Source organism: Aphelocoma coerulescens, chromosome 14 (genome assembly GCF_041296385.1).
Source record: "Aphelocoma coerulescens isolate FSJ_1873_10779 chromosome 14, UR_Acoe_1.0, whole genome shotgun sequence".
In the NCBI taxonomy this organism is placed as follows: Eukaryota; Metazoa; Chordata; class Aves; order Passeriformes; family Corvidae; genus Aphelocoma; species Aphelocoma coerulescens.
In genome coordinates, this window is record NC_091028.1 from 14,963,999 (window position 1) to 14,990,651 (window position 26,653).

At 39.3% G+C, this 26,653-nt stretch overlaps 2 protein-coding genes across 2 annotated transcripts; both read right to left on the reverse strand.

Moving 5' to 3' along the window:
- Positions 1-47: 47 nt before the first annotated feature.
- LOC138118590 (radial spoke head 10 homolog B-like) lies at positions 48-13,640 on the reverse strand. Its single transcript, XM_069029679.1, has 19 exons — positions 13,562-13,640; positions 12,350-12,651; positions 11,569-11,644; positions 11,274-11,342; positions 10,894-11,067; positions 10,262-10,347; positions 9,524-9,644; positions 8,567-8,743; positions 7,790-7,928; positions 7,191-7,312; positions 6,521-6,710; positions 5,708-5,816; positions 5,544-5,623; positions 5,295-5,443; positions 4,378-4,485; positions 3,892-4,065; positions 2,642-2,693; positions 725-920; positions 48-327 (listed from the first exon to the last, which is right to left on the reverse strand). The coding sequence occupies exons 2-19, from the start codon at positions 12,616-12,618 to the stop codon at positions 123-125; spliced, it is 2,496 nt and encodes an 831-aa protein (XP_068885780.1). The 5' UTR covers positions 12,619-12,651; positions 13,562-13,640; the 3' UTR covers positions 48-122.
- Positions 13,641-14,124: 484 nt separating this feature from the next.
- Positions 14,125-26,582, reverse strand: PMS2 (PMS1 homolog 2, mismatch repair system component). The gene is made up of 15 exons (XM_069029730.1): positions 26,444-26,582; positions 26,070-26,209; positions 25,405-25,491; positions 24,188-24,290; positions 23,331-23,514; positions 22,682-22,849; positions 21,280-21,377; positions 20,872-20,971; positions 20,530-20,614; positions 19,972-20,124; positions 18,096-18,987; positions 17,099-17,266; positions 16,527-16,627; positions 15,424-15,593; positions 14,125-15,041 (listed from the first exon to the last, which is right to left on the reverse strand). Exons 1-15 carry the CDS (start codon positions 26,461-26,463, stop codon positions 14,898-14,900), a joined length of 2,613 nt encoding a protein of 870 aa, XP_068885831.1. The 5' UTR covers positions 26,464-26,582; the 3' UTR covers positions 14,125-14,897.
- Positions 26,583-26,653: the final 71 nt, after the last annotated feature.

Below are 26,653 nucleotides of genomic sequence, written 5' to 3' on the forward strand. Positions count from 1 at the left end.
CTTGAAGCTTCAGTAGTTGCCAGCAGAGGATTTATTTATTTATTTTACATTTTGTCAGCAGGAGCTTGGTACCTGTGGGTGCTGCCTCTTCCTCCTCAGGCTGTGCTGCCTTGTGGGCCTCTTTATGATGAAGGTTCTGTCTTGGGGGCCTCTTTATTTGCCAAGAGACTTCTCTTGGGAGAGGGTCCTCTCCTGGACGTATCTTTCTTTGACAAGGCTCCTCTCCTGGGCTTTCCTTTCAGCGTTTTGACACTCTCTAACTCTGCAAGTGCCTTTTCTGCTGCAGCTGCTTCTCGCCTTTTTGCCTCTTCTTTTTCAGCAATAAGTCTGCGTGAACAAAATTTGAATTTAAGGTACTGCTAGAGGAGGGAGACAGATTTATACTGGCTAAGCAACTACAGCTCTAGTCATAGTACAAGTAGTATGAAGTGTCACAGCGTAGAGAAGCAGAAAGTCTCTAATTACCTCGTCAAGTCCAAATATGTCTTAACTGCCTTTCCACAGAGCAGGACGCAAGTGTCAGGAAATACCAGAGTTAAAAGTTTGTAACCTGAAAGCAGCCTGTCTTTGTTACTCCAGCCAGTAACAAAAAGCACGTGAGTTACAATCTGTACGTTACTAATTATACCTGGGTGAGTTTCTTTTCCAGTACAGTATGCTATACTTTCTTAAGCACACTTCTCATTTTCGATAACAGTACTGCCAGACAAGACTCAACACTCACCTTGCCAGCTCCTCAGCTTGGATCTTTCTCAGCCCAGCTAATTCAGCATCCTCCTTTTTTACTTCTTTTATTTTTTCCCTCAGCACTATTTCATGCTCAAAGGCAGGGAAGAACTTAGTTGTGAAAAAGGTTTGCATCTGACACCTCCACAGACTCAATAGCTCGTCTTGTTCATCTTTGTCTTCTTTTGCTTCATCTGCAACATGTAAATTAAACATGTTTATTTAGCAGGGCACTTCAGTTTCAAATGTGGTTTGGACTACAGTCTTTCAGCTCTGATACTCTGCAAGGGGAAAATCTGACTTCTGCATGGTACAGAAGATGAAAGGTGTGAGACACTTTGAACTGAAAGCAGGTGGCCCTTTTGTGAGGCTTCAGTGATTTGGCCCTTGAAATGGCACAAAAAGACAATGAACTCTTCCCTTTAATCCTGTGATAAGGGTCTTCTGCAGTAACCTGATGACAGTTCAGTATCTGTGACTCCTGTGCACAGGGAAAGGGAGGAACAAACATGACCACCTGAAAGGACAGAGGTGTGTGCCAGTGTCCCTTGTCATGTCGGAAAACAGGCCAGGAAACAGGCCAGGCCCAGGTGATGGGCCCTGAACAAAGTTTTTCAGATGTGTAACTTTTCAGCCATCAGATTTCAGCAAAAGAGCTGATGACTACAGAGATCCTTGTCTACCTTTGTCCTTGGATTTGAGTTCAGTATCAGCAGAAAACATTTAACAAATACAAAAAAACAACCCAGATGAGATCTGCTAATCAGCTGGAAGGAAGATGGTACAAAAATCTAGGACCTTCAACATACCAAAGTGCTCTTACTGACATCTCTTCTGCATGAATGTTGGCCTGTCCTAACATAAGGCCTCTTATCCCAGCTAGTGGTGGCACACCACTAATAATAATTCTTATATTAAGTAAAAGAAGCAGGACATAGCAGTAATGCATTTTATTGTCCAGGACACTCCACAGACAGGCTTGCAGCTTGAGCTTCAATAGAGTAAATACAAATTACAGCTTATAGATGCCCTACAAATAAAATGCAGCATTTTAAAATTGAGGAAACTATGTAAGTTGGTCCTTAAATGTCTCATTTAATAATGAAGTTTTATTTTCTTATTTTTAAAAATACTTAAAAGTTTTTTACAAATCTTTCTCCAGAATTAATGCTCATTTACTGCCCTCTTGTGACAAGCTGAAATCTGCATATACAATTAAAACTTCACAATGCAAGAGCTACAAGAGATTTGTGTGTGTGTGTTAAGTTCTAAAACAGGAGGACTGTTTTATCTGTCAATTCCTTTTCTGGACAGGAATCCTGTTCTTCTTTTACATCCTCATTGGGCAATGACACATCATATTTGCTTTCTCCAGGAGTTGTGGGAAATGAGGGAAGAGTTTCTGATATTGCAAATAAAGAAAATTAAAACTACTCAGCCTTTAATTCTGTGCGTGAAATACCAAGTTTGATCTTCTGCACAAATACAGATTGTCATCTGACCTGACAGCCAGACCTGTGGTTAAAATATTTAAGAAATGATGAAAAGTTTGTTTCTAATGAAGGCACAATGCAGAGTTCAATCTCCTGTTTCCATGCCCAAATGAGTGGGATGGAACAGGAAGAACTAAGGTTTAAAAAGCCTTTAAAGTTATTTTTAAGGAAAAAGTGATAGCTTCTAATTAAAAAGCACAGAAGATTCAGAGATTTCAACTTGCCCAGCTGTGTACAGCAGGTATGGAAAGCTAAACATAAACCTTGTCATAATTGCCATACTGAATGGAGCTGCCCTCTGTAACTGCAATACATCAGCTGTTTCCATGATCAGTTCCTGTTTAATTGTTTTGGAAGTTGCAGAAAAAGTGAATCTCCTCTAGCCACTTTGTAGGTTTATAGCCACTTTATACAGTACTCACCCAGTAGAGAAGGTGGACAAGCAAGCTGTGTGCCTTCACAAGGTCTCGGTGGCTGGCAAGAAGTTTTAAATTCAGTTACTAAATGTCTGTGTTCAAATTACAAAGTGAAATCCCAAGTCCCTTTGAGTCATGCAAATTCCCATCTACAAAGCATTCTGCCAACCAAATGCATCCTGCAATCATGCCTATCTCAAAACATTTAAACTGCAGGGATGTTTCACCTTTTCAAGTACCACCAGGTAACATTTTACCTTTGATACCAGCCAGGCAAGTAGGATTATCCTATTTCAGAGCTAGGGAAAGACAGCCTTATAGAGAATGAAAGCTCCTGTTTTTTGACCTGTTCCTCTGTTCTTACATGTTGCTCTACATATTGTTCATCTATTGTTCATCTGCTCCTGAGCATACAGTTCAGTGGCCTCAGAAATGTCATCACTTATGTCTGTACCAATTACACTCCTGCTGTAGGTGCACTAATGAAATGTAATGCAAGAATTTTACCCGCAGTACATTTAAATTAAGATTTTTCTTTTTGTTTCTTTACTATTTTAACTGGACCACTTCACTGTACAACTGTGTCACTGCTTGCAGTGATGAAATGGAATGGGGTCCATAGGGTGGGAACAACTGGCCAAAGAATGGGAAGTGGTGGTGTACAGTGGCACTACTGGCCTACAGAGGCTGTGAAATTATGTGTTTGTGAATACTCTTTGAATTAACAAAAATACTTTCATCTTGTGCATAATTCCAAACAATAACAATTCTAATTCATGCCTTCAACTACTCTGTTTACCCAAATTGCACCAGTGTCACAGGCAGCATCTTACAACCTATAAAATTCTTATTCAGAAGTTTAGCAAAAAGAAAAAGAGGACAGCTTAACTGCTGGCAAACAGCAAGGCTTGCTACATACAACAGAATGCCGTTTTTACAGGACAATTTTAGACATTCAGCTTAATGCAGGAGAGACAGATCTTTCACCAGCCAACCAATCTGTCAGTTCCCCTTCAGAAGTACTCTGTGTATATATAGTCATCTAGGAAAATGTGCAAATGTGCTAAAATTGCCTATGCTGATGTTACAATTTAAGGTACCAACAAAGAGAAAAAGCAGAAGGACCCAATCCAATGATTGTTTATGGAAAAAGAAGAAATTGGTTTCCACAGACAGGAAACAGAACATTTGCAGGGCCTGACTTCGCCCTCTAAGTGGACACACAGTAACACTCAACAGGTCTGCATCAACTTTACCTGGGGCAGAGAACATTCTGGGAGAGACACAGCTGAAGTTTTCCTGGAGAACTCCTTGATTTCAATGCTACTTCTTTTCTGATCATCTTGAGCTGCTTTCTCCAGGATCATATCCTCAGTAACATACACCAATGCACATTCAAGAAGAGCTTCAAAAAATTCCAGAAAAACCATCTAGAGTAAAACAAATGCAGTGGTAAATTAGTTCCTTTTTACAAAATCTCTTCATTAACAGGCCTAGGTACCTGAGCAAGCAAAGAACTCAGAAGTGCTAGTGAAGTCTCTCTGGCCTCATTTATCCAGTCAAACATCCCTTCTTCTGAAGAAAAATTGGAAACAGCCAAAGCTTAAAAAATTCAGGAGGGGATATGATCTGTTACACTTTATATAAGTCATATTGAGCTAAAACACTGCACTGGTTTTTGTTTTTAAAGCAATTTAAATTGTTCCTGTAGCAATGAACTGTGGGGTTTTTTCCATACACACCTCCAGATCCAGGTTGACACCACTGATATGAGGTAGGGAGGCACCAACTTTGACAAATATTCCCACAACTCTTGAAGCAGTTAATTGTTCATTGAGAAGTTTAAAATCCTGGGTAAGAATAAATGTTACGTGTTAACAGCACTTAAGGCATTCCCCACATGGACCTAATCTCCCTCCCTTTCAAGCCTGTGCCAAAATTTCTAGTGGTTTCAAATGATGCTTCCACATACGTCATTAACAAAGAGTGAAATTCTAGTCCTACTGAAGCCTGTGGGAATTTTCCCTAGACTGCAAAAGCAGTGTTACAAAAGAACTTGTGAAAGCTCATAAACAAAAATATTTAAAAATTACAGTTTTTCCATTTGATTTTTCTTCATGAAAAATTGCTTGGATTGATAAAGTGACGGTACCCAAACCCCTGGCATATCAGTGGGAATTGTTCTCTACCTTCATAGTAATCTTGATCTGTCCCAAATTACTGAATTGTAGTAAACAACCTCATGTTCTTCTTGTAATAAATACATTATTGAAATGGTTTACTGTGTTACTTCAATAGCTGTCAGTCTGAGTTCTAACAATAGAACATGTTCCTATATACATTTTATAGAGGGGGCAGAGGGAGACACAGTGGGGACCAGCAAAAATATTTCTATTCTTTAAACACATTTGTCTAGGATTTGATTATATGAAATTATAAAGTACAAAATTAGAATTCAATCCTGAAAAAGTGCATAAATAATAGTAAATAACAGTAGAACAACTGTTCCTTTACTGTTCCTTGAACAGCTTGCACAAATAACCTCACTCCTACTTTTCAACTGTGCAGAAGCCACAGGGACTATTTTAAAAGGCTCATACAAACTGAACAAAGAAAGCACATCTAATCACACAGAACAAAAAAAAAATTAGATTATTACAGCCAACATCCAGAGGAATTGCCTCATCTTCACTGTGGGTTCAAATGGAGGCCTGGAATGCGGTCTACAAAAATCTCTGTATATTTCCCAGCATTTGTCAATGTAGCTCATGGCAAAAGATGTGAATTTTTCACCAGAAAATAAGAGACCTTTCAAAATGAATTGGGGAAAAAATAACAGTTACAATAAAACTGTAATGCATGTGGTACTAATTAATGAATTCTGCACAGAAAAAATAGCATTGCTTACCTTGGACACAACAGGCAGAGGGCAGAACATTCCTGGACATCATTTTTAAGAAACACTTACAGAGATGAGGAACTTCGTCTCTAGAGTTGAAACAAAAATATTCTTATCAAGGAAGGTTCAAGCTGATTACACTGAAATAAATTTCACTAAAAGATGAAACTTACTTGTACTCTTCATGATAGATATGAAATGCCAGGTGAACAAGGTAGGATAAAAATGTTCTGAACACCAATACCTCATGTGGACAATGTATACTCTCAAATGATTTATCACCTAAAAAATTAAAAAGAACAAATCTCTACTGTTCTCATGTACATTAAAATGCTTATAGGCATATTGACTTGTCAGCCCTTCTTATCCTCTCCATCTCCACCTGTCACAGTGTAACACCACTCCTGGAAGACTCTGACCAGACAACACAGCACTTCCAAATAAAGGTCAAGGGAGAACTGTCCACCTATAGCTGGATCTTGGACCATTCTCTTTCTAGAAATGCACCCACTCAGCATATATAGAAATAAAAGGGGATTCAAAGCTGGAGTTAAACCCTTCACATACTAAGGACACTGTAAGTCTAAAGGGAATTGATTGATTAACTGGCTCTATGGAAGAAAAAAAACCCCATTCTACATGCAAACCAAAGTCAAGAACACTGAGAAAAAAAATTGTTTCTCCTACTTCTCTCTCTCTTAAAACTGTAATAGTAATGGCAAGACCAGGGGTGAATACATATTTTGAACAGATGGCTCTTCAGTGCAATTTTTTATGTTGTATTTTGATTTCGTATTTTCTCACCTAAGGACCAGAAGTGCCCAGAGATGTGTAAATTCATCCTCTCACAACTCACAGGCACAGAGGTACTGACTCAGGGCCACAACTCCCAGAGCTGAGCTGCCAGGAGACCTTGCCACCCCAACTCTCCACAGCTTACTATTAAAATTCTTTCATTCTAGACCCGGATCAGGAGGAATACAAACCTCTCAACAGCCGATCCATTTCAGCCAGAGTTAGGGAGGAGAAAGGAAACTCGCAGTCCTTCAGAAACCTCCAAAACTGCAGCTTAGTCAGGGTGTAAGTGTTGTCAGGAGAATGACCGTAGCCTAAGACACTGTAGAAGTGGTAGGCTTTTTTCAGTTTTGAAATATGCATCAACACAGCCAATTCTACCTAAATAAAGCAGGATATGTTTTCAGCATCATCTCAAAGCAAGCAGAGATCAGTTTGTACTGATCCTGTAACAAGGCAGATAATTATTTGACCTTGCAACTTAGAAGAGCATATCCCTGGCTAAGTGTTCACAAAAGCATTACTCAAAAGTAGTTTTAATACATGGGTTTTGGTGACTGATAAAAATAAATTATTCTCTGAAAGCAGACAAACCTCAGAGTACCTAAAGCTGGTTGCCCAATGCCTTTCCAGATATATTAACCTATTTTTAATTGGCCTTTTTTAGTGGAAGCTCAGAAGAGGCAATTAATTCTTTTTTTTTAATTGCCTATTTTTTTTTGCTTTTCTGTTTTCATGGCCTTCAGATTTTTGAATAATTGTTTAATGGAAAGAGTTACTTTAACACAAATAAACCAGAAATAAAATAATATGAAACACAATACAAGGGAAAACTGCAAGTATTAAACAGTAGACTCTTACTTGTTTCACTTCTTCCTCTCTGTCTTCCACTGGCAACAACTCAAGCAGTAAAGATATATCCAATTCAGTATCTGATTTCAGAATAGAAGTCTCTCCCAAGGTATTAATGATTATGGTCTTCTCTATCATGCAAATAAAATAAGTTAGAACAAACTAAAACAAGGTTTAATACATATACACACAAAAAACCAAAACATGTATTATTCCTTCTTATATTACTGACTTGGAACAACAAATTCCTTCATAGTGAGGAGCAGAGATTTCATAACCAACAGCACAACAACTGAAGAGCAATTTTGTCAAATCAACCTCTAACCAAAAGGAAATGCAGATAAGCTGTGAAACTTTCAGACAGCAGTGTTCCATCCATTACAAGATGTGGTGTGCATGTGTCACTCCACTCCAAGTGTCACTCACAGGAAATGCAGCATGGAAGCAAAAACCATGACCTCCATTTTTATCTAAGTTCTTTGAAGAAATATGTCTGATTCTTGAGTATGTACAAACAGTTTCATGTTACAGAAAACGGAACAACAAAATGTGAACTGAGTAAAATTTGTTTTGTTAAGCAAAGTTAAGTAAAATTTTGTTTTGCTCACTAGTGCCAGAACACCTTCTTGTGCCAGTGGCTCTCTTTTTGGCTTTCACAGCAGCCCCTTGATGAGCAGGACATTCCACTGGATGATTGTCTATGAACTCTCCTTGAAACACTTGACCATTCGGGGAGACAAACACACCCTACAGACAGATTAACATAATGTAAAACAAAGATGGTAAAAAGCAACACTGATGCTCCCAGTCCAATTTCCTTTTCAGAATCTTGGCTAAAATGCAATATATGAAATAAAATACAGAAAAATAATTTTTCCTACCCTCTTTTATAATGCATTTTGTCACCCATTAAATAGGTACATTGTTGGGATAAAGAACTGCCTATATATATATTTGAAAAGTATTTTTCCCCCATATAGAAGGACTTGCTTGCACTCCTTAGTTTGCATATGTGGCACTCAGAGTTTTTTCAAAAGGCTGTTTTATGTAAGAACCTCTCTGTGCAAAGACAACTTGAAATCCATTAGCTCGCTGTGGAACTGTGAAATTCTGACCAACCACTGCAAAACTCAAGATGCACCTATTGCACTGAAAATCTCCACAGTGAAATGTATGTCTTTGTACACACAAAACACATCTAACCACAGAGTCAACCTGTGTCCTTGGAAATACTCCTACTGCTTTCAGTGGACTCTCTGCCCTTTGTGTGGGGATTCTATCCACACTGCAAACTGAATGTAGTTTGCTGTAAAGAAATCTAGAGATCCTCTATACAGAGCAGAACAGTTTGCTCTGCTGTTGTCTGCACTTTTGTCAATACTCACCTTGCCATGCTTCTTATTCCAAGCCCATTCTCCATTGTACGTTGCTCCACTAGGATATATAACCAAGCCACGTCCATGGCGCTTCCCTTTTACAAAATCCCCGATGTATTCACTCCGCAGAGGATTCTGAGACACATGCATTGCCTTAAAAAACCATGTGTGGGTGCCAAATCCGTGCTGAAAAAAAAGGTGTGTTTAAAAAATAGGTCCAGACTTTGGCAATTCTCTGAAATAAAAGCCCCCAGCTAATGGCTGCAGCACTTCAAAGCAGGCACAGAACTACATCCTACAAAGGTGCATGGGAGAAGCACCCAGAGGATACACTGCATCGACACATAGTTGAGCAAGCTCTACCACAGGACTCCTAAAGACACCTGCCCTTCCTCCCTGAATCCTTCTCCCATAGTGCTGAACAGCCAGGTGAGGAACACCATGCCACAGAGCCAGGATGTTACACAAGCTGGACTCCTTGACAATTTTAAGCAGAGTGAAAAGACAGAGCAAGTAGCTCACATTCTTTTTGAAACAGAATAATAAATGGAAGGAACTGAAAATGCCACAAAATTGTCTTCCATCATAAAACTTTTCCAAGAGGGAACAGTATGGTCTAGTATTTTACAGGTGACACAGAAATAAACTGCCACATATACCTACTGCTGAAGTCATAGCTCAAGCTAAGTCACAAACACTTCTTTACCTTTTTTTTTAATTGAAAAATGTTTATATTTTCCACTAGGAATTAAATTTTGATTTTATAAGACTAAATCAAAGCCTTCTAACAATTTGAATATTGCTAACATGAGAATCAATTTACAATAAAGAACATGTTTCTGCTATCTCAACTGGCAAAAATCGTACAAAGCTCCTTTGATATTGCACAAAACTCCCTACTTAGCTTTCCTAGAGTAGTGGGCAGATGCTGAACTAAAGAAAGGTTTCTGGGGAAGAAATGAATACCTGTATGCCACACACCCACTGTCCTGTATACTCTTGATTAGCTGCCAGCCATGTCATTTTTCCATGTCCATGTCGTAGATTTTTCTTCCACTGACCTACATAGGTATTTCCAGACCTGTAGCTGCAAAAAACCAACTAAAGTTAATTCATACTAAATTCTATGCTGATCTTATGAAAGGTTTATGTGAAACCTCGTTGCTAATAAATTTAGAATTTATTAAGGCTAAATATAAGCATTAAATTGAAAATTGACTCACTATGACATGGATACAGAGGTTTGAGTAGCCACTGCTTACCTCCTATTTTTAATTTAGAAATCACTAAAAATATTAACCAGCTCCTTTTCCCAAAAAGTCTTTGCCATAGCTATTAAAAACATTTGTTTATATGTAACTCTATAGATAAGTCATTTACTCATAAGGCACCTCCATCTGCTCAAATCAACTGAGTGTGTTTGGTTTTAAATCTTGAATTGTGGTTAACCACAGCTGATTTGGGATTTTGTCTTTAGCTATTTTGTGCAAATAGTCAGTAGAAATACTGCACATAAAAATAAACTTAAAAGAAAGTTGGTTTTGTTATCACAAAGCACTTTGTACATTTTTTATTCCACTGCAAAAGGTACACACTACTATGAAATGACAGCATTTGTACCCCTTTTAAACAACACAAGAAACTGTAACATAAGACACATAAAATAAAAAATGTGAGGGTAAGAACAAGTGTTATCATATTTACCGTCTCAATCCCTGTCCTTCTCTGACATTATTTACCCATTCACCTGAATACCAGGAGTTATGTTCCTCATCATAATAAATTACACCCTGAAACAAAGAGTTTAGTCAATTTAAATACCTAAATATTCATCTACATGAATAAAACACCACATACAAATTATAGGACACTTGTAATCACGTTCTAATACTTAGAGTCACTTTGATTCACTGTACTGAAAGCAACTGAAGGGATACAATTAAATTTAAAAAGCAAGCTCTTTTGATTAATATTAGGTAAGACCTTAGAAAACACTAAGTGTTCAAAAGAAAAATCCTATTACATTACATCAAAGTCTACAATGTTTTACAAACCCCTTGGAAATACTTTAAGAGAGCTAACCTTGGCATCTTAATTACAGTACTCACTCTGAGGTAGATCAGTTTTCTGACCCATTCAGAATTTTACTTCCAACAGTAGGTCTACAGTATTAACTGTATTCACAACCTCAGAAAAACTCCCTAGGAGAAACAAATCTCCACAGAGCATAAGACCATGCAACAGAACAAAATACTTTTGCAAAATCTTTGCACAGTAACACTTGCTAGTTTTGAAGGCATCACCCGAGCCCACCCTCTCATTTAGTTGTTACTGACCTTTCCATGTCTTTTGCCATTGCACCAATCACCATGGTAAGAAATTGGACGAGTACCACTCCTAAAAAATCCATATCCATGCCTAAGTCCATCTTTGATTGATCCTTCGTAAACACTGCCATCACTCCAGGTATAACGGCCACCAAGCATCTGCACATTCTTAATAAATGTTCCCTGAAAGATTAAATTACAACGTTAAAAGCTAAGACTCTCTGTTCCCCAGCTTCCTGGGACAAGTCAGGCTTGTGATTGAAATTCCTGTCACAGCTCCGCAGTTACCACCTGTACTGTACCAATTACTGCAACTTATCTACTTTCCTTCAATTTGCACATCTAACTGGCTGCAACTGTGTTCACTTATACCTTAAATTGTACTTTACCTCGTACTTTACTCCATCAGCCCATGTGTAAGTCCCTTGTCCATCCATACGTCCTTCAGAAAACAGACCCTTCAAAATGAAGAGAATAGCATCATTTGCAGATTTATTCTTACCCCAGCTGGAGCCTACAGCAACTGTAAGATTTCAAAAGAATGACATGTTAATTCCCCTCCAACTACTGGTTTCAAATCAAGAGTTTTAATGCCAGAAACTAACAGAGCTTTCAATGCTTCTCAGTGCTCTTGAGAGAGAACTTATTCCATTACTACCTTTTTTTTTATATTTATACACTCACCTTGTATGTATTTCCTCCCTCAAAACATATAAATCCTTCACCCTCATAGAATCCATCAACTTCTTCACCTTCATAGCTACAAAGAAAACAAATTAAAGATGAAGATTTCAAGTCACTGCTAATAGATCTAAATCACATATAATAAATGACCTTTGATTTACCCCAGTCTACACAGAGGTCAGCTGTTGCATCTTGTGTAGAATAATGAACTACAAGAAAATTTCCAATTTTTTGAACCTTCCTTGTAATATTCCATGTAATTTTTGTGTTGCCTCAGACCCATAATTCCACCAATTAAGGAAAAAAGTCACATTGGTAGCATTTACTACCTTACATCCAGGCATGCTGGAATATGAAAATTACATACAGTCCCCTTGAAATACAAAAGGATTTTGTTAACATTGCCATTCACCTGCTTGCTCAGTTTTGGATATTCTGAAGGGATATGAGCAGCCCTAAGCATTAAAAGGCAGCAGCAGCAACTAAAGATTACATGATATATTTTCCTCATCATCTATATACTTTAACAAAACTTCACTGAAGGTGAACAAGCTAAAACAATGAGGGTTTTGGCAGGCAGAGAGCATGAGCAGCACTCTAGTATGCAAGAAGGCAGCAGAATTCCACAGGTATGTCTCCTAAGGTGTCACTGCTACTAGGTCTGAATAACCCAATTTTCTGCTTCAAATAAAGAGTCAGATCTGTGTTTGTATGACTGGCTACAGCAGAGATACTTAAATGAGAGTTCTTGACTTCACTGCTGTATTTGAAAGAAGTTTACCTTTTTATAATCACTTGAGCAAGAATAGGCTCCTCATGGAACGGGGGAACAGGCTGGACTGGTGGTTCCTCTACCTCTACCTCTTTGTCTGGTGCCTCTGGAATTGCCTGAGTTTCTTCACTCACTGATTCATTCTGCAAATCTGGCTGCGTTGTTAAACTACTCTCAGCTGTAGGACCTATAGATTCTTCTGACTTCTCACCAGCTTCCTTCTTACCATCTTTCTTGGCATCTTTCTTCTTGACATCTTTCTTCTTGCCTTTTGGCATAGCTACTGAACTGTCTCAATGTGTATTTTCCTTCTGAAAAATGAAAATTTACTTCTGTCTTATATAAGTATTTTTACCTCATAAACTAGTTTAAAAACCCAAAACACAGACAACAAAAAAACCCCACCAGTATTTCTGTCATTATATGTTCATGTATTTAAGTTATTGCTGTAACAGCAATTCCTCAGGCAGGGGTGGCAGCTTGTGGCAGGGAGGCCACAGGGTTAACAGGGAGCAATGTCTGTGAATTACCTCCAAGTCTTCCATCACAACCGCTGTGATGGAAGTGTTGTCAGTAGACTTACTTTTGCCACATGGACATCACCTTTACTCGATTTGTAGGTGTCTATTAGATTTAATTACATGGAAAAGTTGAAAGCCATTTCTCAAAGATATGCATTCAGCAAGTTCTTGGAAGATACAGCTGCACTACTCTGATTGATTTAGTTTGTCTTCCAAGTTATGTGTTGCAGATTGAACCGCAGCACAGCATAACCACTCTAGCTTGTAGTTATTTTGCCAGTTGAGAGCTACCTGAAGGTTACAGGACTGCCTGTATCGCAGCCGGTATCACCGCTTGGCAGCGCAGGAACCCAACCCGCCAATGCTGCAGTGGCGAGGGCTGGCAGGGACAGCCTCAGGCCCCCGCCGGGTTCTCAGCACCGCTGGGTGCCCGCAGCCCCGGCCCCTGAGCGGGGGAGAACGGGGGAAGGCCGGTGGCAAGCCCGTCCCACGGAACGGCGGGGCCAGGCGGGTGCCGAGCCCTGGCTGGGGGACGGCGGGACCGGGTCGGTGCCGAATCCTGGCTGAGGGACGGCGGGGCCGAGCCCTTACCGAGCCCTGGCTGAAGGACGGCGGGGCCGGGCCCGTGCCGAGCCCTTACCGAGCCCTGGCTGAGGGACGGCGGGGCCGAGCCGGGGCTGAGCCCGTGGCGACCCCTTACCGAGCCCTCACCGAGCCCTGGCTGAAGGACGGCGGGGCCGAGCCCGTGCCGAGCCCTTACCGAGCCCTGGCTGAAGGACGGCGGGGCCGAGCCCGTGCCGAGCCCTTACCGAGCCCTCACCGAGCCCTGGCTGAGGGACGGCGGGGCCGAGCCCGTGCCGAGCCCTTACCGAGCCCTCACCGAGCCCTGGCTGCGGGACGGCGGGGCCGAGCCGGGGCTGAGCCCGTGCCGAGCCCCGCTGGCCCGCGCAGGCGCAGTGCGGCGCGGCTGCCGTAGCCATCCCAACGCTGCCGCGGGGACACGGCCCCGCCGGGCTGGGTTCCAGCCGGGCAGAGCGGGACTGCGGAATCGCGGCTCGGCACGCAACACCGACCATTTGCTGAAGGTCCTTGGCCACAGCCGTGCCGGGTAGCATGGGCGCGCTCAGCCGCGCTGCTCCGAGAAGCGGCACGGACGGCTTTGAGCACTGGAGGAACAACAGCAGCAGCATCACGGCCACCCCTCCATCAGCAGCAAATGGAGTGTGAAGAGAACATAACCCATAAACACAGGTCCTACAGAACTGGAAGAGCTTAGCCAATTTACCAATTTAATGGTTTCTGATTCAAAAAGCCCGTTTTCTAACTATTTTGATTGTACTGAGATAGAATTTGGGCTGACCTGACTGGCAAGACATTCATTGTCAGAAAAGGAATCCCTGTTCTTGAAAAACAAGTTTGGAATTCGGAAGGGAACAATGCTAATTAAAAGTAAAGATGCCAGACGAATTATTCTATTTAAGCCTTAAACACAGATACCAGTAAATTAATCATTAAATGAAATGTTAAAGCTCTAAGTCATTATCTAATGAAACCCAGCTTTGGTATAAGCAAAAAAAAAAAAATTAACTTGTGTATCATTTTCATTTTCTTTAAAATTGTGATAGACATGATGTATAAACACAGAAAGCTAGTATTTATTTTATGGCACTCCTAGGTATTTAAATTCACATGCCACTTCATGTTAAGAATCAGTGTATTGGCTGTAAATGAGGTTCACCTACTCCTGATCTTTATATATAAACATATTTATTTTATAAAAGTTTTGACTGCTGCTCAGATAAGTACAACACACAGTAAATTGCAGAAAGGGAGAAGTTATTTACATGAATTCCAGGATGTTTGTGTTGATGACTCGACAGGGATTACGAGGAAACCCTGCTGAATGCCTTCAAGTGCTATTGTTTCCAGCTCTGAAGACTGGCTAAAATTTTTTTAGTCAAAATAAGAGAGTCACGATAAAAGCTCAAAATATTGCCAAGAATTAAAAATAAAAATGTTAATAAACAGACACTGACTTATTCTGGTGAAATCAAGTCTAAACTGACTATGTGTCTCATAGTAGGCCTTCCATGGGGGCAGTTCCAGGGATGCTCAATCTCACCCATATGGGTGATCAGTTTTCTCATTTCCTGCACATTCAGTGCAGTTCCAATCATCACCTGCAAGTAAAGGAAAGAAAATTAATTATTTCCTCTTTCCATTTGCCAGCTGACACGAACCAGAGCAGTACTTCAGCTACTACAGGAAATAAATTCTGTGCAAGGCATTAAAAGCAAAAAAACCTACCAGACAACCAAAAGACAAAACACAGCTAACACGATCTTCATAAATGACTTAGTTTGGAACAAAATGAAAAACTACCAGAAGTTGTCCCCAAATTCTACTAGATAAACATGAGGAACAGATGGAAGGATATCAGCTGTTGACACTCAGCAGTAAATAAACCTGCCCTGCAATACACATACAGATACAGCCACCTACACTGCATCAGGAAACGTGGCATTTATTTGTTTGAACACAAATATCCAGCACAGGACTTACAGACTTTCTGCAAGCTCGAGAAGCAAACATCTGTCGGACCCTGGAGGGCCTACACATCACTCCAGGGCAGTCACTCAGCATGAAGATCAGCTCGTCTATGTCCTGTGGACCAAAAGTCCAGTTTTTGCTTGTTGGCAACGATACCAATTTAACTCTTTGAGTTACAGGAGCTGGAAGGTTTGCAGCGATAACAAAGAAACAGAGAAATACAGGAAATTACTTTTTCTTGAGAGAAAAACTGAGAAACTACTTTAAAACGTTAATATGATGTGATGTGGGTATATACCAATGCTTAAATTGAATCTTTTGATGGATAATTAACTAACCTAAGTGGTAACTATGGCAGATGCCCTTCTGACATTAACAAAAAAATTGTTTGCAAACGTAAAAGCAGGAAGATCTACTTTCTGACAAACCCTTCAATTCCAAAGAACAACTGGTTTGTGAAACTATTTTGAGTTTATGGGACTACAAAATCACTAAGGATTTATGATGGTAAGAGACTGATAATTAATAGCATTTTAGACCAAAAAAACCCTGTGATATTCTGGAATGAAGACTATGGAAAAAATGTGTAGTGACTTCCCAGATAGCACAGTGGTACCTCACTGCATTTTCATTATCCTCACTGTATAAGGGAAACAATAAGGAGCTTGCAGGTTCCAGAATTTGCTCAAAAGAACAAAGCAAGTCAGTACTAAAGCCATAAGGAAACCAAAGAAGATCAGTTACTAATGGTATCTATTTATTTTAAATTACTACATTTACTGCTTGCCTGCATTTATCCCTGCAAGTGTACTAATAAAACAAAAGGATTTTAATGTGACATATCCAGAAAATGCACATCCAGTCATATAGCCAAAGAGTGACTCCAAAGAGTCTTCAAAAGCTTCTGTAAAAAGCTGGAGAGACAAATAATCTACAACATTCTGTTAAATCATGCAGAGAGACCACAGAATTGTAAGTCTTAAAAAACAAATATCCCATATACAATAATGCATCTTATCTCAAAGTTTCTGATAACACCCAAGGGAATTTTTGCATAATAAGTACGATTAAACCTTTGAACTCTTTTACTTCCAGCAATTCTGGTCCCAACTCACCATTTTCATTTATGAAAAAATCAAATCCATTTTTTCTGAATATTTCCAGGTTTTCAATCAATACAGTTTCATTTACTGCCGTTAAATTGAGATTTTGAGGCCTGAAATAGAGAAAAAGATGGTGTTGCACAGCTACACAGTGCAGAGCACTTAAAACAGATTTCAGAAGCAACCTAGAGATACTTAACATAGAGCTCTGTGGTAAAACTTTTCACTTTGCTTTGTTAAAAAAATCTCACTACTGAACAGTTACTTCCAAGCATTACTCAGCAGAATAATGTTGGGCAGCATTCCTTGTTGCAGGAACAGCTTCCAGTATCCTACCTAATTGTGGGTTGCTATGAAAGCCCACTGGGAAATCTGACCACTGACTTGCTGCATAGCTACAACTGCATCCATGGAATTGATATTTCATGTGAGGATTGACTCTTTGAAACACAGAATATAAAAACCACTTTAGTCTCAAGTGTTCTGAACATGCGAAATGCTACATAAATATAAATCATAGATATCCTTCTGAAACACCAAATTAATTTTAAAAATGTTATTGTTAAAACACTGAAAATACTTACACTATCAGCTTCTGACCTTGGAGAACAGTGTGCTGTTGCAACATCTCAAAGTTGTATTTCTCATCAGTAGCATGTTGGTCAATTATGAAAAGATCAGAATTCAACTTTGCTATTATAAACCCTAAATTGAACTGGCCAATGATTTCCATTTTTGCAAACATTTCTTTACTGTATACAAAAAATATAAAGAGATTACAAATTACACCATATCAGTTACCATGTAAAACTTAAAAACCTCTTTTTCTCCCCTGTAGAACACACTTTATATTTAAAAAAAAAGAAAATCTCATTTAAGCAGGACATAAATGCAAAAAAAAAGTACAGTTATTGAGAATCTCTCACTGACTGATGAGGCCATTACTGGCAGAACACAATCCATCATTAAGACAGGACTTGTTCAGGATTCCCCCATTTGTGATAATAAAATTAGAAGCAGGCAATATGGCAATAGTCCAACTAAGTAACACTGAAGATGGCATCATGGTTTTGAAGGCAGCTGACATATTTGCCCTCTTTTCCTGATTAGAAGACTTTAGAAGACTTTCCTAACACTTTTTTTTAATCCAAATACTAACAAATCACAGACTTTTACACCTGAATTTAACTTATTTTTTCCAGGTAAGTCTCACCAAATTTCATTCACACAAGGGAGAAATATGAGCTATGCAGTCTTTTCAGTGCATTGTTATCTGTCGTGAAATTTGGTGTTTCTCTGACTGCACTGCAATTTACAAGGCTGATCTAAGCCAAATCTATGATGTTTGTGGCCTTTTTAGTGTCTTTTTCCATATTCTTTTGCAATTAGTTCAAGTAGCTGCTCTGTCAGCAAAATAACTCATCAAACAAACTTTTTAGTGACATTAAATAAAAAACAGACCCAAAACTAACAGGTACATGTAAGTCTCCTGCCCACCTCCCAAGAAAGTCTTATATTTTTTCTTAACCAATTTTATTAGCTGATGAACAAAATATATCAAGCAAGTGAAAGCAGAAATACCTGATCTCTTTTCTTAATTCATCTTCTGCTATTTTATTGTCCCCAGGACTAATTTTTGCTTTAAATCTTCTGTAATTTTCAGTTTCTGTATTTTTCTGTTGTTGTTGTATTACCTTTTTTACCTTTTCTGCCAAAACCTTCATAGAGAATTCAAGAGGCACAATTTTCTTTTTAACTTCCACCAGTACATCAACAGTAGTGTTCTTCACTTCAGGATATTTACCTGCCTTGGAATCATCTGCTTCACTTTTAAAGTTTCTGCTTTTAAAACGTTTTACTCTTGGGGAACATCTACTGGGTTCTTGAGAGAACTCATTTTGATCAGTCCAGTCATTCACTTGATCTAACTTGGGTTCAGTGCCCAAGACCTGAACATCACAGTCCAGTGACTTCTTACTACATCCAGCAGTTTCAAGGCATTCTTTTTGAATCTGTTCTTCCGTGCTACAGAATTCTTCTTTAGAATTAATTGCACTTTCACTATTGATGCAGCTTCCAGCTTCTGGTGTACTACATCCAGCATCTGACTCAGAAATGCTAGAGAAGCCAGAATCTGCATAATCTTCTAATTTTCTCGACTGTCTCCTTGGAATTGACACCCTTGAGTCAAACTTAGGACAACTCTCAGCCTCCTTAGTCAAGACAGCCTTTTGAATCTTCACAGTACTCCCAGTGGAATCGAGCAACCTTTGTCTAGGGGAACTGTGCTGCTGTTTTACCTTTTTAGAGCCTTGAAAATTACTTTCTGTTCCTTGATGGAGAGAGAACGACTCCCTTAATCTGGCAAGAGTCATTATTCTTTTGCCTTCACCACTTGGATTTTCAGTCTCAGAGTCAGACAGTATTTCTGCCTGAGGCTTTTCTGTCTCTTCAGGAAGTGTCTTCAAGTTGCCTAATGAAATCAGAATACAAAGTTAGCTGGAAATGTGAATTAAATGATGTGCTTTAACAAAGAGAATGAAAAGAGGTAGAAAAACAGCAAACTGCCCAAAGGAGCCCTGAAGCTTCAGACAATGAGTATGGGGCTGAAATGCACTAACAACAAACACAGAAACAGGTACATGTTGAAGCCACTTAATGGTGTTACTAAGAATGAATTTGTAGTCTCTTTTTAAATTGTAACAGTAACGAGTCCAATCAGCACAATTATTTATATTTATATTATCAAAAGAGTTTAATGGCAGAGCGACAATGAAAAGTGAATTGCTCTTACACTTCATGGTCACTATAAAATTCCACTGACAAAGTGTTAAGGAGCTGGCACAACAGGCACTTAGAGTATATGGGATTTGCAGGTCATTAGAGGACTTCAATCTCACCAACTGCCAATCACACATGGATTTTACTAAAGGTTAATTTAAAATAACAGATTCTGTATGTCAGCAAAAAGGAAAATTAGAAAGGGCTCAGTTAATGAAAGGAAGAGGATGAGATGATCTTAACTCAGGAAAGCGATTTTGAAAGACTGTACAGTCACAAGAGAATCATCAATTTCTGTAGATGTCATACAAGAATCAAAGTTTAAAATCCAATAAACTCATATTTAATTTTCATATTTTTTTGTTTATGAGCCCTTAACCATTTTTTCTCAAAGACATTTTCATAAAAAAATAGATCTCTTCCAGTATCTTGGGAGAAATCTTTTGCAAGCATTATCATTAATGTTGTGTTAATTTTTTCCTTATAAAGTTGACTGTAAATCCTGCTGTGTTGGCATGTGTCATTTCCATAACAATCACTTAATAACTTAGGGTCCTTCTTAATTTTTGTTTAATTTTTTTTTTTCATTTCTTCTTTGGGTTTTTAAAAACACTTTTTTCCATCTTCAATTCTCTGCCATATATCATACTCAAAACTTCCACATTTTGTGTCCTACCTGCAATGTCCAGAAGTTTCTGATTGACATTCAGTTTGTTAACATCACTACCAAACATTTCCATCAGAGAAGTCTTTAGAATTGCTAATAAAAACTTTTCCTCCTGAAGTAAAATTTGCCTTTTGTCAGGAGTTACATTGATATCAACACACTCTGGGGAAAAAAAAGAAAAGAAAAATATTACTGCTTTACAAATAAAATTAAATGTTATTGCCCAGAATTAGTTCTGGTTTGTTTTCCATTTTGTCTGCAAATCAGATTTAACTGTCTCAACATTCCAGCAAACAAAAACATGACACTAGTTTTCTTGTGTTTAAGCTGACCTCTACCTCATCAATTAAGATAAGAAGTTACTTTTGAATACAGAAAAAGTGGAGGGGAAAAACAGTGGAACCACAGCTAGACCTTCTTTCTCCCTCACCAACTGAGCATTAAAAAATCCCCAGAGGGCAGAAAGTCATGCAGATGAAAATTACAATATTCTCTAAATACAAGCATCATTGAAGAGTAAATTGTAATAGCCTTTACTGAAGTTACTAAAAATTATTCAGAACATACCAGAATCTACCCCAATGTTAAGGACAACAAACGGATACTGGTGTTTATTGTGTAAGTGATAAACTTCATTCACAATCTTGACAACCTGCAAAAAAGGTGAAAAACAGTAAACTTCAATACTATTATCTTCTGTTTTGCACCAGTGTATATTAATTAATGTACTAAAACAGATTGTATGATTGAGCTTTTGTTCACACAAATAGACACAACTAAGACTGCACCTTGAGACACAGGAACTTGTACCACCAAGAAACAAGCATGCACATGAGCTGCTAATCCTGAAGTTTTCAGAGAATATTGAACAAGTTAGGGGGTGTGATGATAGAAGAAGAAAGCCCTCACCTTTGCTGGATCACAGGGACGTTGGTTGATAAAGAAGAACTGTCTGTCTGTTGCACTCCTTCCAACACCGTGATCACAACGAGAAATGAAGCCAGTAATACTGTTGGATAAATAATGGAAGAGTAAGGTAAAATGGATGAGAAAAGCATGTTTAAAGGGAAAGTATTTTATAAGGGGCTTAAGGAAACACTATTATACAGCATCAGTGAAAATGAATATACACATTTCCTCTCCCAATTTCTTATCTGGCAAAGACTACTACACAACTGCATCCCAATATGTACCATGCTGTTCTTGGCTCTTTTTAATACTATAAACCATAACTTTTTATTTCTTTTACTTTTTATTTTCAATTTTGGTTTATGGTAAAATGCCACAGGCAACAGTGGTTTGTACTTGTCTAATTACCTATACAGATTTTGTGGCATCTCAGCAGAGTTGAGTCCATATTCTTCACAGACAGCTTCACTAGGAGGAAGCTGAACAAAAGGAATAAGGCTCTGCAACTGAAAAAAAAAAAAAAAAGGGAAGGTACTGAAACATCAAACCTACATAGATTTTTCCCTTCTATTTTATTGTCATTTATTAGCCTTAAAATTTATTTGAGAAAATGGTGGGTTTTGGCTAACCAAGACAAATACTTAAAATATCCAAACCTAGTAGAAGACAACAGCACTGTTCACTGAGAAACAGAACAATGCCTTTAATAAATGGCTGCTCTCATCCTTTGATATCACAACCTGTGCCTTAGTTATTTCACAGACCCTTACTTTAAATGTACACAGACAGAACAACAAAATAATTGACAGTTTGACATACATATGACCTAAACAAGTTTTATGCTAAAAAAACAGGCAAAAAGAGTAATAGAAGTTTCTTTTGAAAGGACAACAAAACTATTTTAAAACATGTTATTTGAATCACAAGCTCCCTAAGAACAGTTATGTTTACCACAAACATTTTCCCAGTCATGCCACTATTATTTCTCTGTCATTAGAGCAGCCTCTATGAATTTAAGTATTCAATATTAAAAAACAGGCTATAAGCTAAACATTCTATTCAGATAAAACTCAATTTTCAGCTATGCTTGGTGCCACGTGGCAAGACAAAGTTACATCTTCCATCTCATCTTTCAGCCACAGCATGAACAGGCTCTGAGATCTCTGCACGGGCACTGTGGAGGGAAAAAGTGTTCATCAACAGCCAGCAGCTGTCAACCACTCAGTATTTCCTATGATTGTAACATACAGTTGTAGGGAAGATGCTTTTGAGCTTTCTTTCATCTCTGCTCTCATCTAGAGGATAACAATTATTTTTATAGCTATTCCTTAGGAAGCATCACAGTCTACAGCTTTATAGGGGCTGACTGCAATCCCATTTAAAGGTTAACCAGAACACCAATAAAACTTAGTTTCATAGGAGGAGCTTGCAGTTGTGGGTTGTGCTGGTTTGGACATGGATGCACCTCAGTTTTCTGTTCTCCAGTTAAGACTTTCACATCACACCATTTTAAAGATTTTTTTAAATTGCTTGTTGTTGTGACATACAGCCCGTTTGCTGGTACAACAGCTCTTAAAACTGGTTTCAGAGAGATATTAAGCCATAACCCCATCTCCTAAATCATTTCTCTTCCATAAAACATCTCTGAGCAGATCCAGGACTTCCAGAGGCAGCCGTGGAGGCTGCGGTGTTTCTCCTGTCAGCCTGTAGGGCGTGCTGCAGGCCAACACTCCATCCTCACACTTTATCAGACATTAAAAACCTCTCTATACAGCTACATTATCTCTCTTTTCAATAATAAAAGCAATACCTGTTTTTGTCCAAATACTGCTCCAATGTTCTCCTTTAAACTGGGACTTCCAGCAGTGGATATCACACAGCTTTTTTTCCCTTGGCCAATTTGATTAGTGCAGTTAATCCGCACTCCTTTGGAAATAATACAGTAGGCCTGCAACAGCTGGACCATTTTTGCATATTCCTATTAGAAGAAAAAGAAAGTTCATATTTATATGAAATTTCTCATTTTAAAACATATATGTATACACAAAGCATTCAATATCTGCAGGTAACAAGTGGGGGAGGGGAGCTTTATAGTTCTTAAAATCTTTACCAACTAAATTAAAATACATATATATGAAAAATAGTACTTTAAAAATAAACAGGATGTTTACAAGACTGATATTTTGGCCACAACACAGCAGTCCCTGGTTTTAAAATATACGTTAGTGAGCATGATAAGGATTCTTTTCAATATCTTAAAATCTGAAAATGTACCTTTAAACCCAAATATTGCAAAGCATGGAAGAAAAGCACACAAGAAGACTTTTCTGATTTGATTAAGATGTAAGACAGGCATGACAAGTCTGTAATCAATATATTCTACAGAAAACTGAATTCATTCAGCAGTGAATAAATTCTGGGGTATGACACTCCTTTGAATTGAGGATTTCTGGCATTACCTTTTTGATGTTTCTCTGAAACTCCTTATGCCGCACTGGTAACGTATAAAACAACTGCTGGATGCTGACAGTTGTTCCCTGCTGTCGTGGGAAAGGAGTCTTCTGAGTAATTTTGCCATTGTGATCAAACACCAAACGAGTCCCAACCCTTGCTGACTTATGACAGGTAAAAATGGTAACATCACTAACAGAAGGAAAGAAGCAACAGAATTATTCACTGAGCACTGTATTACCTATTCCTCATGACGATCAGCATAGAAATGACAGCAATACTATTAACTTAATTAAAACAACTCTCCACCATAAACAACTAAGAACCTGCTCTTCAGAGTAGTGTAACATTTTCCTAGCTACAATACAAACATTCTTATTTGTATCCCTTTCATTCCTTTCTTATAAAATTCAATGTTAAAATCTAGTTTTGTTGAACACTACATTCCTCATTCTAATAAGATACCACAGCACTGTGTACAAAAGCTGATTTAAAATGTATAGTTGGTCTGAAAGAAATTTAAGTACAGTTTTAATGAGTTACAGCCTAACAATCAGCACGTAAATATTACAGTGCTTTACATCAGAGGATCAAATACTCATGCAAATACACACTCCCACCCTGTAAAGATCTGCACACTTAAGTAACGTTAAATTTTGTACATAAAATGACCAATTAGGTGCTTAGGATCATTGAATAATTTTGGTTGGAAAGGACTCAGGATGTTGTGCAACCTACTTCTCAAAACTGACCTAACAGTAAGGAACTGGAAGTTTCCAAAGCCTCATTTTATCAATAATGGTAAACTGTGTCGTGTTTTTGTGCACATAGTAACTTTCTACTACTAACAAATAATATTAATTACCTTAATGCACACAGTGAACTCAAAGCTTCACCTCGAAACCCAAATGTTTCAACATGTATTAGATCAGAAAAATCTTGTATCTTTGATGTATAATGTTTCAGAGCTGGAAAAAGATATTTCAAATACATATTTCACTTCAAAGTGACACTGGTCTATGCAAGTAGATTTTGTATGCATGTCAAGAAGCAAAAAACCTTCTGTATTATTCATTGGACTTTACATAACGATTAAAGACAAAATACTGCTTGCTTTCCCTTTTTCCTATAAACAAAATCTCTTTAAAATCCTCAGATGCACCTGTTATCCCACACTTACACCACAGATTCATTCAGCATTATTGGTATAAGCACTCCAAGATGCCTCAGAGCAGGACACAGTACCTGTCTCTGCTGCTGCTGTACCTGTCACAGATCTTGCCCTGCCAGAAAACAGTTGCAGCCTGTGCTGTGCACGGTGGACAGAGGACAGGCATAAGCCCAGTCCCCCACAACAGCTGAGGAGGACTCAATCCCCACCATCAGTTCAGCACCAGCCACCAGGTAACAAACTGACCCAGCAGCAGCAGCCCTGAACTTTCACTGTCCTGGAACAGCAGCAGAGTGAGTTTCTGATCACCAATAATGTACACTGAACACCAAAGTTACTGAGTAATAACCTAAGGTGAAAAGATTCCTAGCTGTTATATCAAAAAATAAATGCCAGTATTCCTGTTGCAGTGGCCAGTTAGATTCTTCAGATGGTATTGTTTCTGCTCCCACTTTGTGCAATCTAAAACTGGCAAATGGAAGTTAGACAGTCAGTGCAACATCAGCTTCCTTCCAGCAAATACTCAAGCTTACAATTCACCTTCCCAAAGCAGTCACTTACACACAACTCAATTCCTTCAACAACGATCAGTGATTAAACAAGAATTAATCCACATGGACATTTATAGAATTTTCTCCTCTGTGATTATTTGTATTGCTTGTGGCACTTAAATAAGCAATGAAACCAAAGACTATTTCTGAGTTACAGGAACTATAACTACAAGAGCACTACAGAACACCAGCCTAGTGTTGCTCAAGTCTCGCAGATCACACATGCATTATATAAAAGCAAAGTATGCATTAAATATAATTAAACTTAGGAAATTTGCTTTTTTTAAAAAGTGGCTTTCTTATTGAAAACCCACTTTCAAAATGCCCAAATATAAATTACGAAAAAAAAATTCAACTTACTCAAGCCTTCAAAGTTTTCCTCTTCCACTCCACCTCCATTATCTGAAACTTCTATCAGTTCTGCTCCATGATCTTTAAGTTTTATATCTACAAAATTGAGTTGCAAAGTATTTTAATTCTTTATGTTCACATACGGTGATCGGTATCGATTTTTCATTTGAAGTCAATTTTTCAAGTAACAGCTTTCCGTGTCAAAATTGAACAAACAAACAAACAAATCCTGATAGCTGTCAAAAGTTAGGTCAATCTAATTCAAACTGGTCTGTAGTTCCATGTAGTTAAGCTTCACTGAACTTCTGCCAGAACAGAAGTTTTCCCAATTATCCCAAGCCACCATCCTGGGAGCTATGGAAACCAGCCATGCCTTTACCCTGTGCTAGCCTAAGGCCAGCTGGCACAGCCTGATCACCACTGCTGTACAGCCCACACACTTTTTTAGTGGCCAAAAGGGCTAGAAATTAAATAACACAATCTCACGTGCTACTAGGAATGCAGCTGGAGCCTGGAAATCAGCATTTTTATTAACCTAAGGTGTAAGATCACTGCAAACATGCTTGGCCCTAACAGAAAGTATAAGCCCAGATTTGTTAACATGCACTCGGTTTTGAGGAAAAAGACGTGCTTTAAAAATCTATGGAAATTTATGAAAATCGAGGAAGAGTTACCGATGTTGGTAGCTCCGGCATCCAGGCTGTTTTCCACCAGCTCCTTCACGGCAGTGCCGAGGTTCAGCACAACCTGGCCCGAGCAGATACGATGGACAGACCCGCGGTCGATGGGCCGGATGGCCCCGGCGGGCTGCGGGCTGGGGAGAGAGGGACAGCAAACCAGGGCGGTGACAGAAGGCAGCAAACCCCACTCAGGCTCCCCCAAGACAGCCGTAAGGGGAGCCAGGAACTGAGGGGAAGCCGGAACCGCGACGGCGACAGAGGTACGGCTCGTGCGAGGAGCACGGCTCCCGTGAGGGGAGCAAAGCGGCCTGGGCGGGGGGTGCGAAGGCCGGGGCCAGGGCCGGTGCCGGATCGGAGCACACACTCACCAGGGCGCAGCCGCCTCCATCGGGGCCCCGGCGGGGCGGGACGCGCCGCGCTCTTCTCAGGCTCCCGCCCCGCTCCGCCAGCGCCGGGAGCGGCCGGAGCGCGCCCGCCCCGCACCGCCTGCGCTCCCCGGCCCGACGGCTCAGCCCCGCCCGCTGCCCTGTGGGGGTCAACCCTGGCCAATGGCAGAAGGGCGGGACGGTCATCCCGCA

Excerpts from the sequence above, each read along its gene's own strand:
- LOC138118590 (XM_069029679.1), bottom strand. The coding sequence starts at position 12,618 with ATGCCAAAAGGCAAGAAGAAAGATGTCAAGAAGAAAGATGCCAAGAAA. Across the intron at positions 6,711-7,190 it reads GAGAGGAAGAAGTGAAACAA|GTAGAATTGGCTGTGTTGAT; the intron begins GTAAGAGTCTAC and ends TGCTTTATTTAG. Across the intron at positions 4,066-4,377 it reads GTGTCAACCTGGATCTGGAG|ATGGTTTTTCTGGAATTTTT; the intron begins GTGTGTATGGAA and ends GTTTTACTCTAG.
- PMS2 (XM_069029730.1), bottom strand. The coding sequence starts at position 26,463 with ATGGAGGCGGCTGCGCCCTG. Across the intron at positions 26,210-26,443 it reads ATGGAGGCGGCTGCGCCCTG|CCCGCAGCCCGCCGGGGCCA; the intron begins GTGAGTGTGTGC and ends CTCTCTCCCCAG. Across the intron at positions 25,492-26,069 it reads TGCCGGAGCTACCAACATCG|ATATAAAACTTAAAGATCAT; the intron begins GTAACTCTTCCT and ends TCAATTTTGTAG.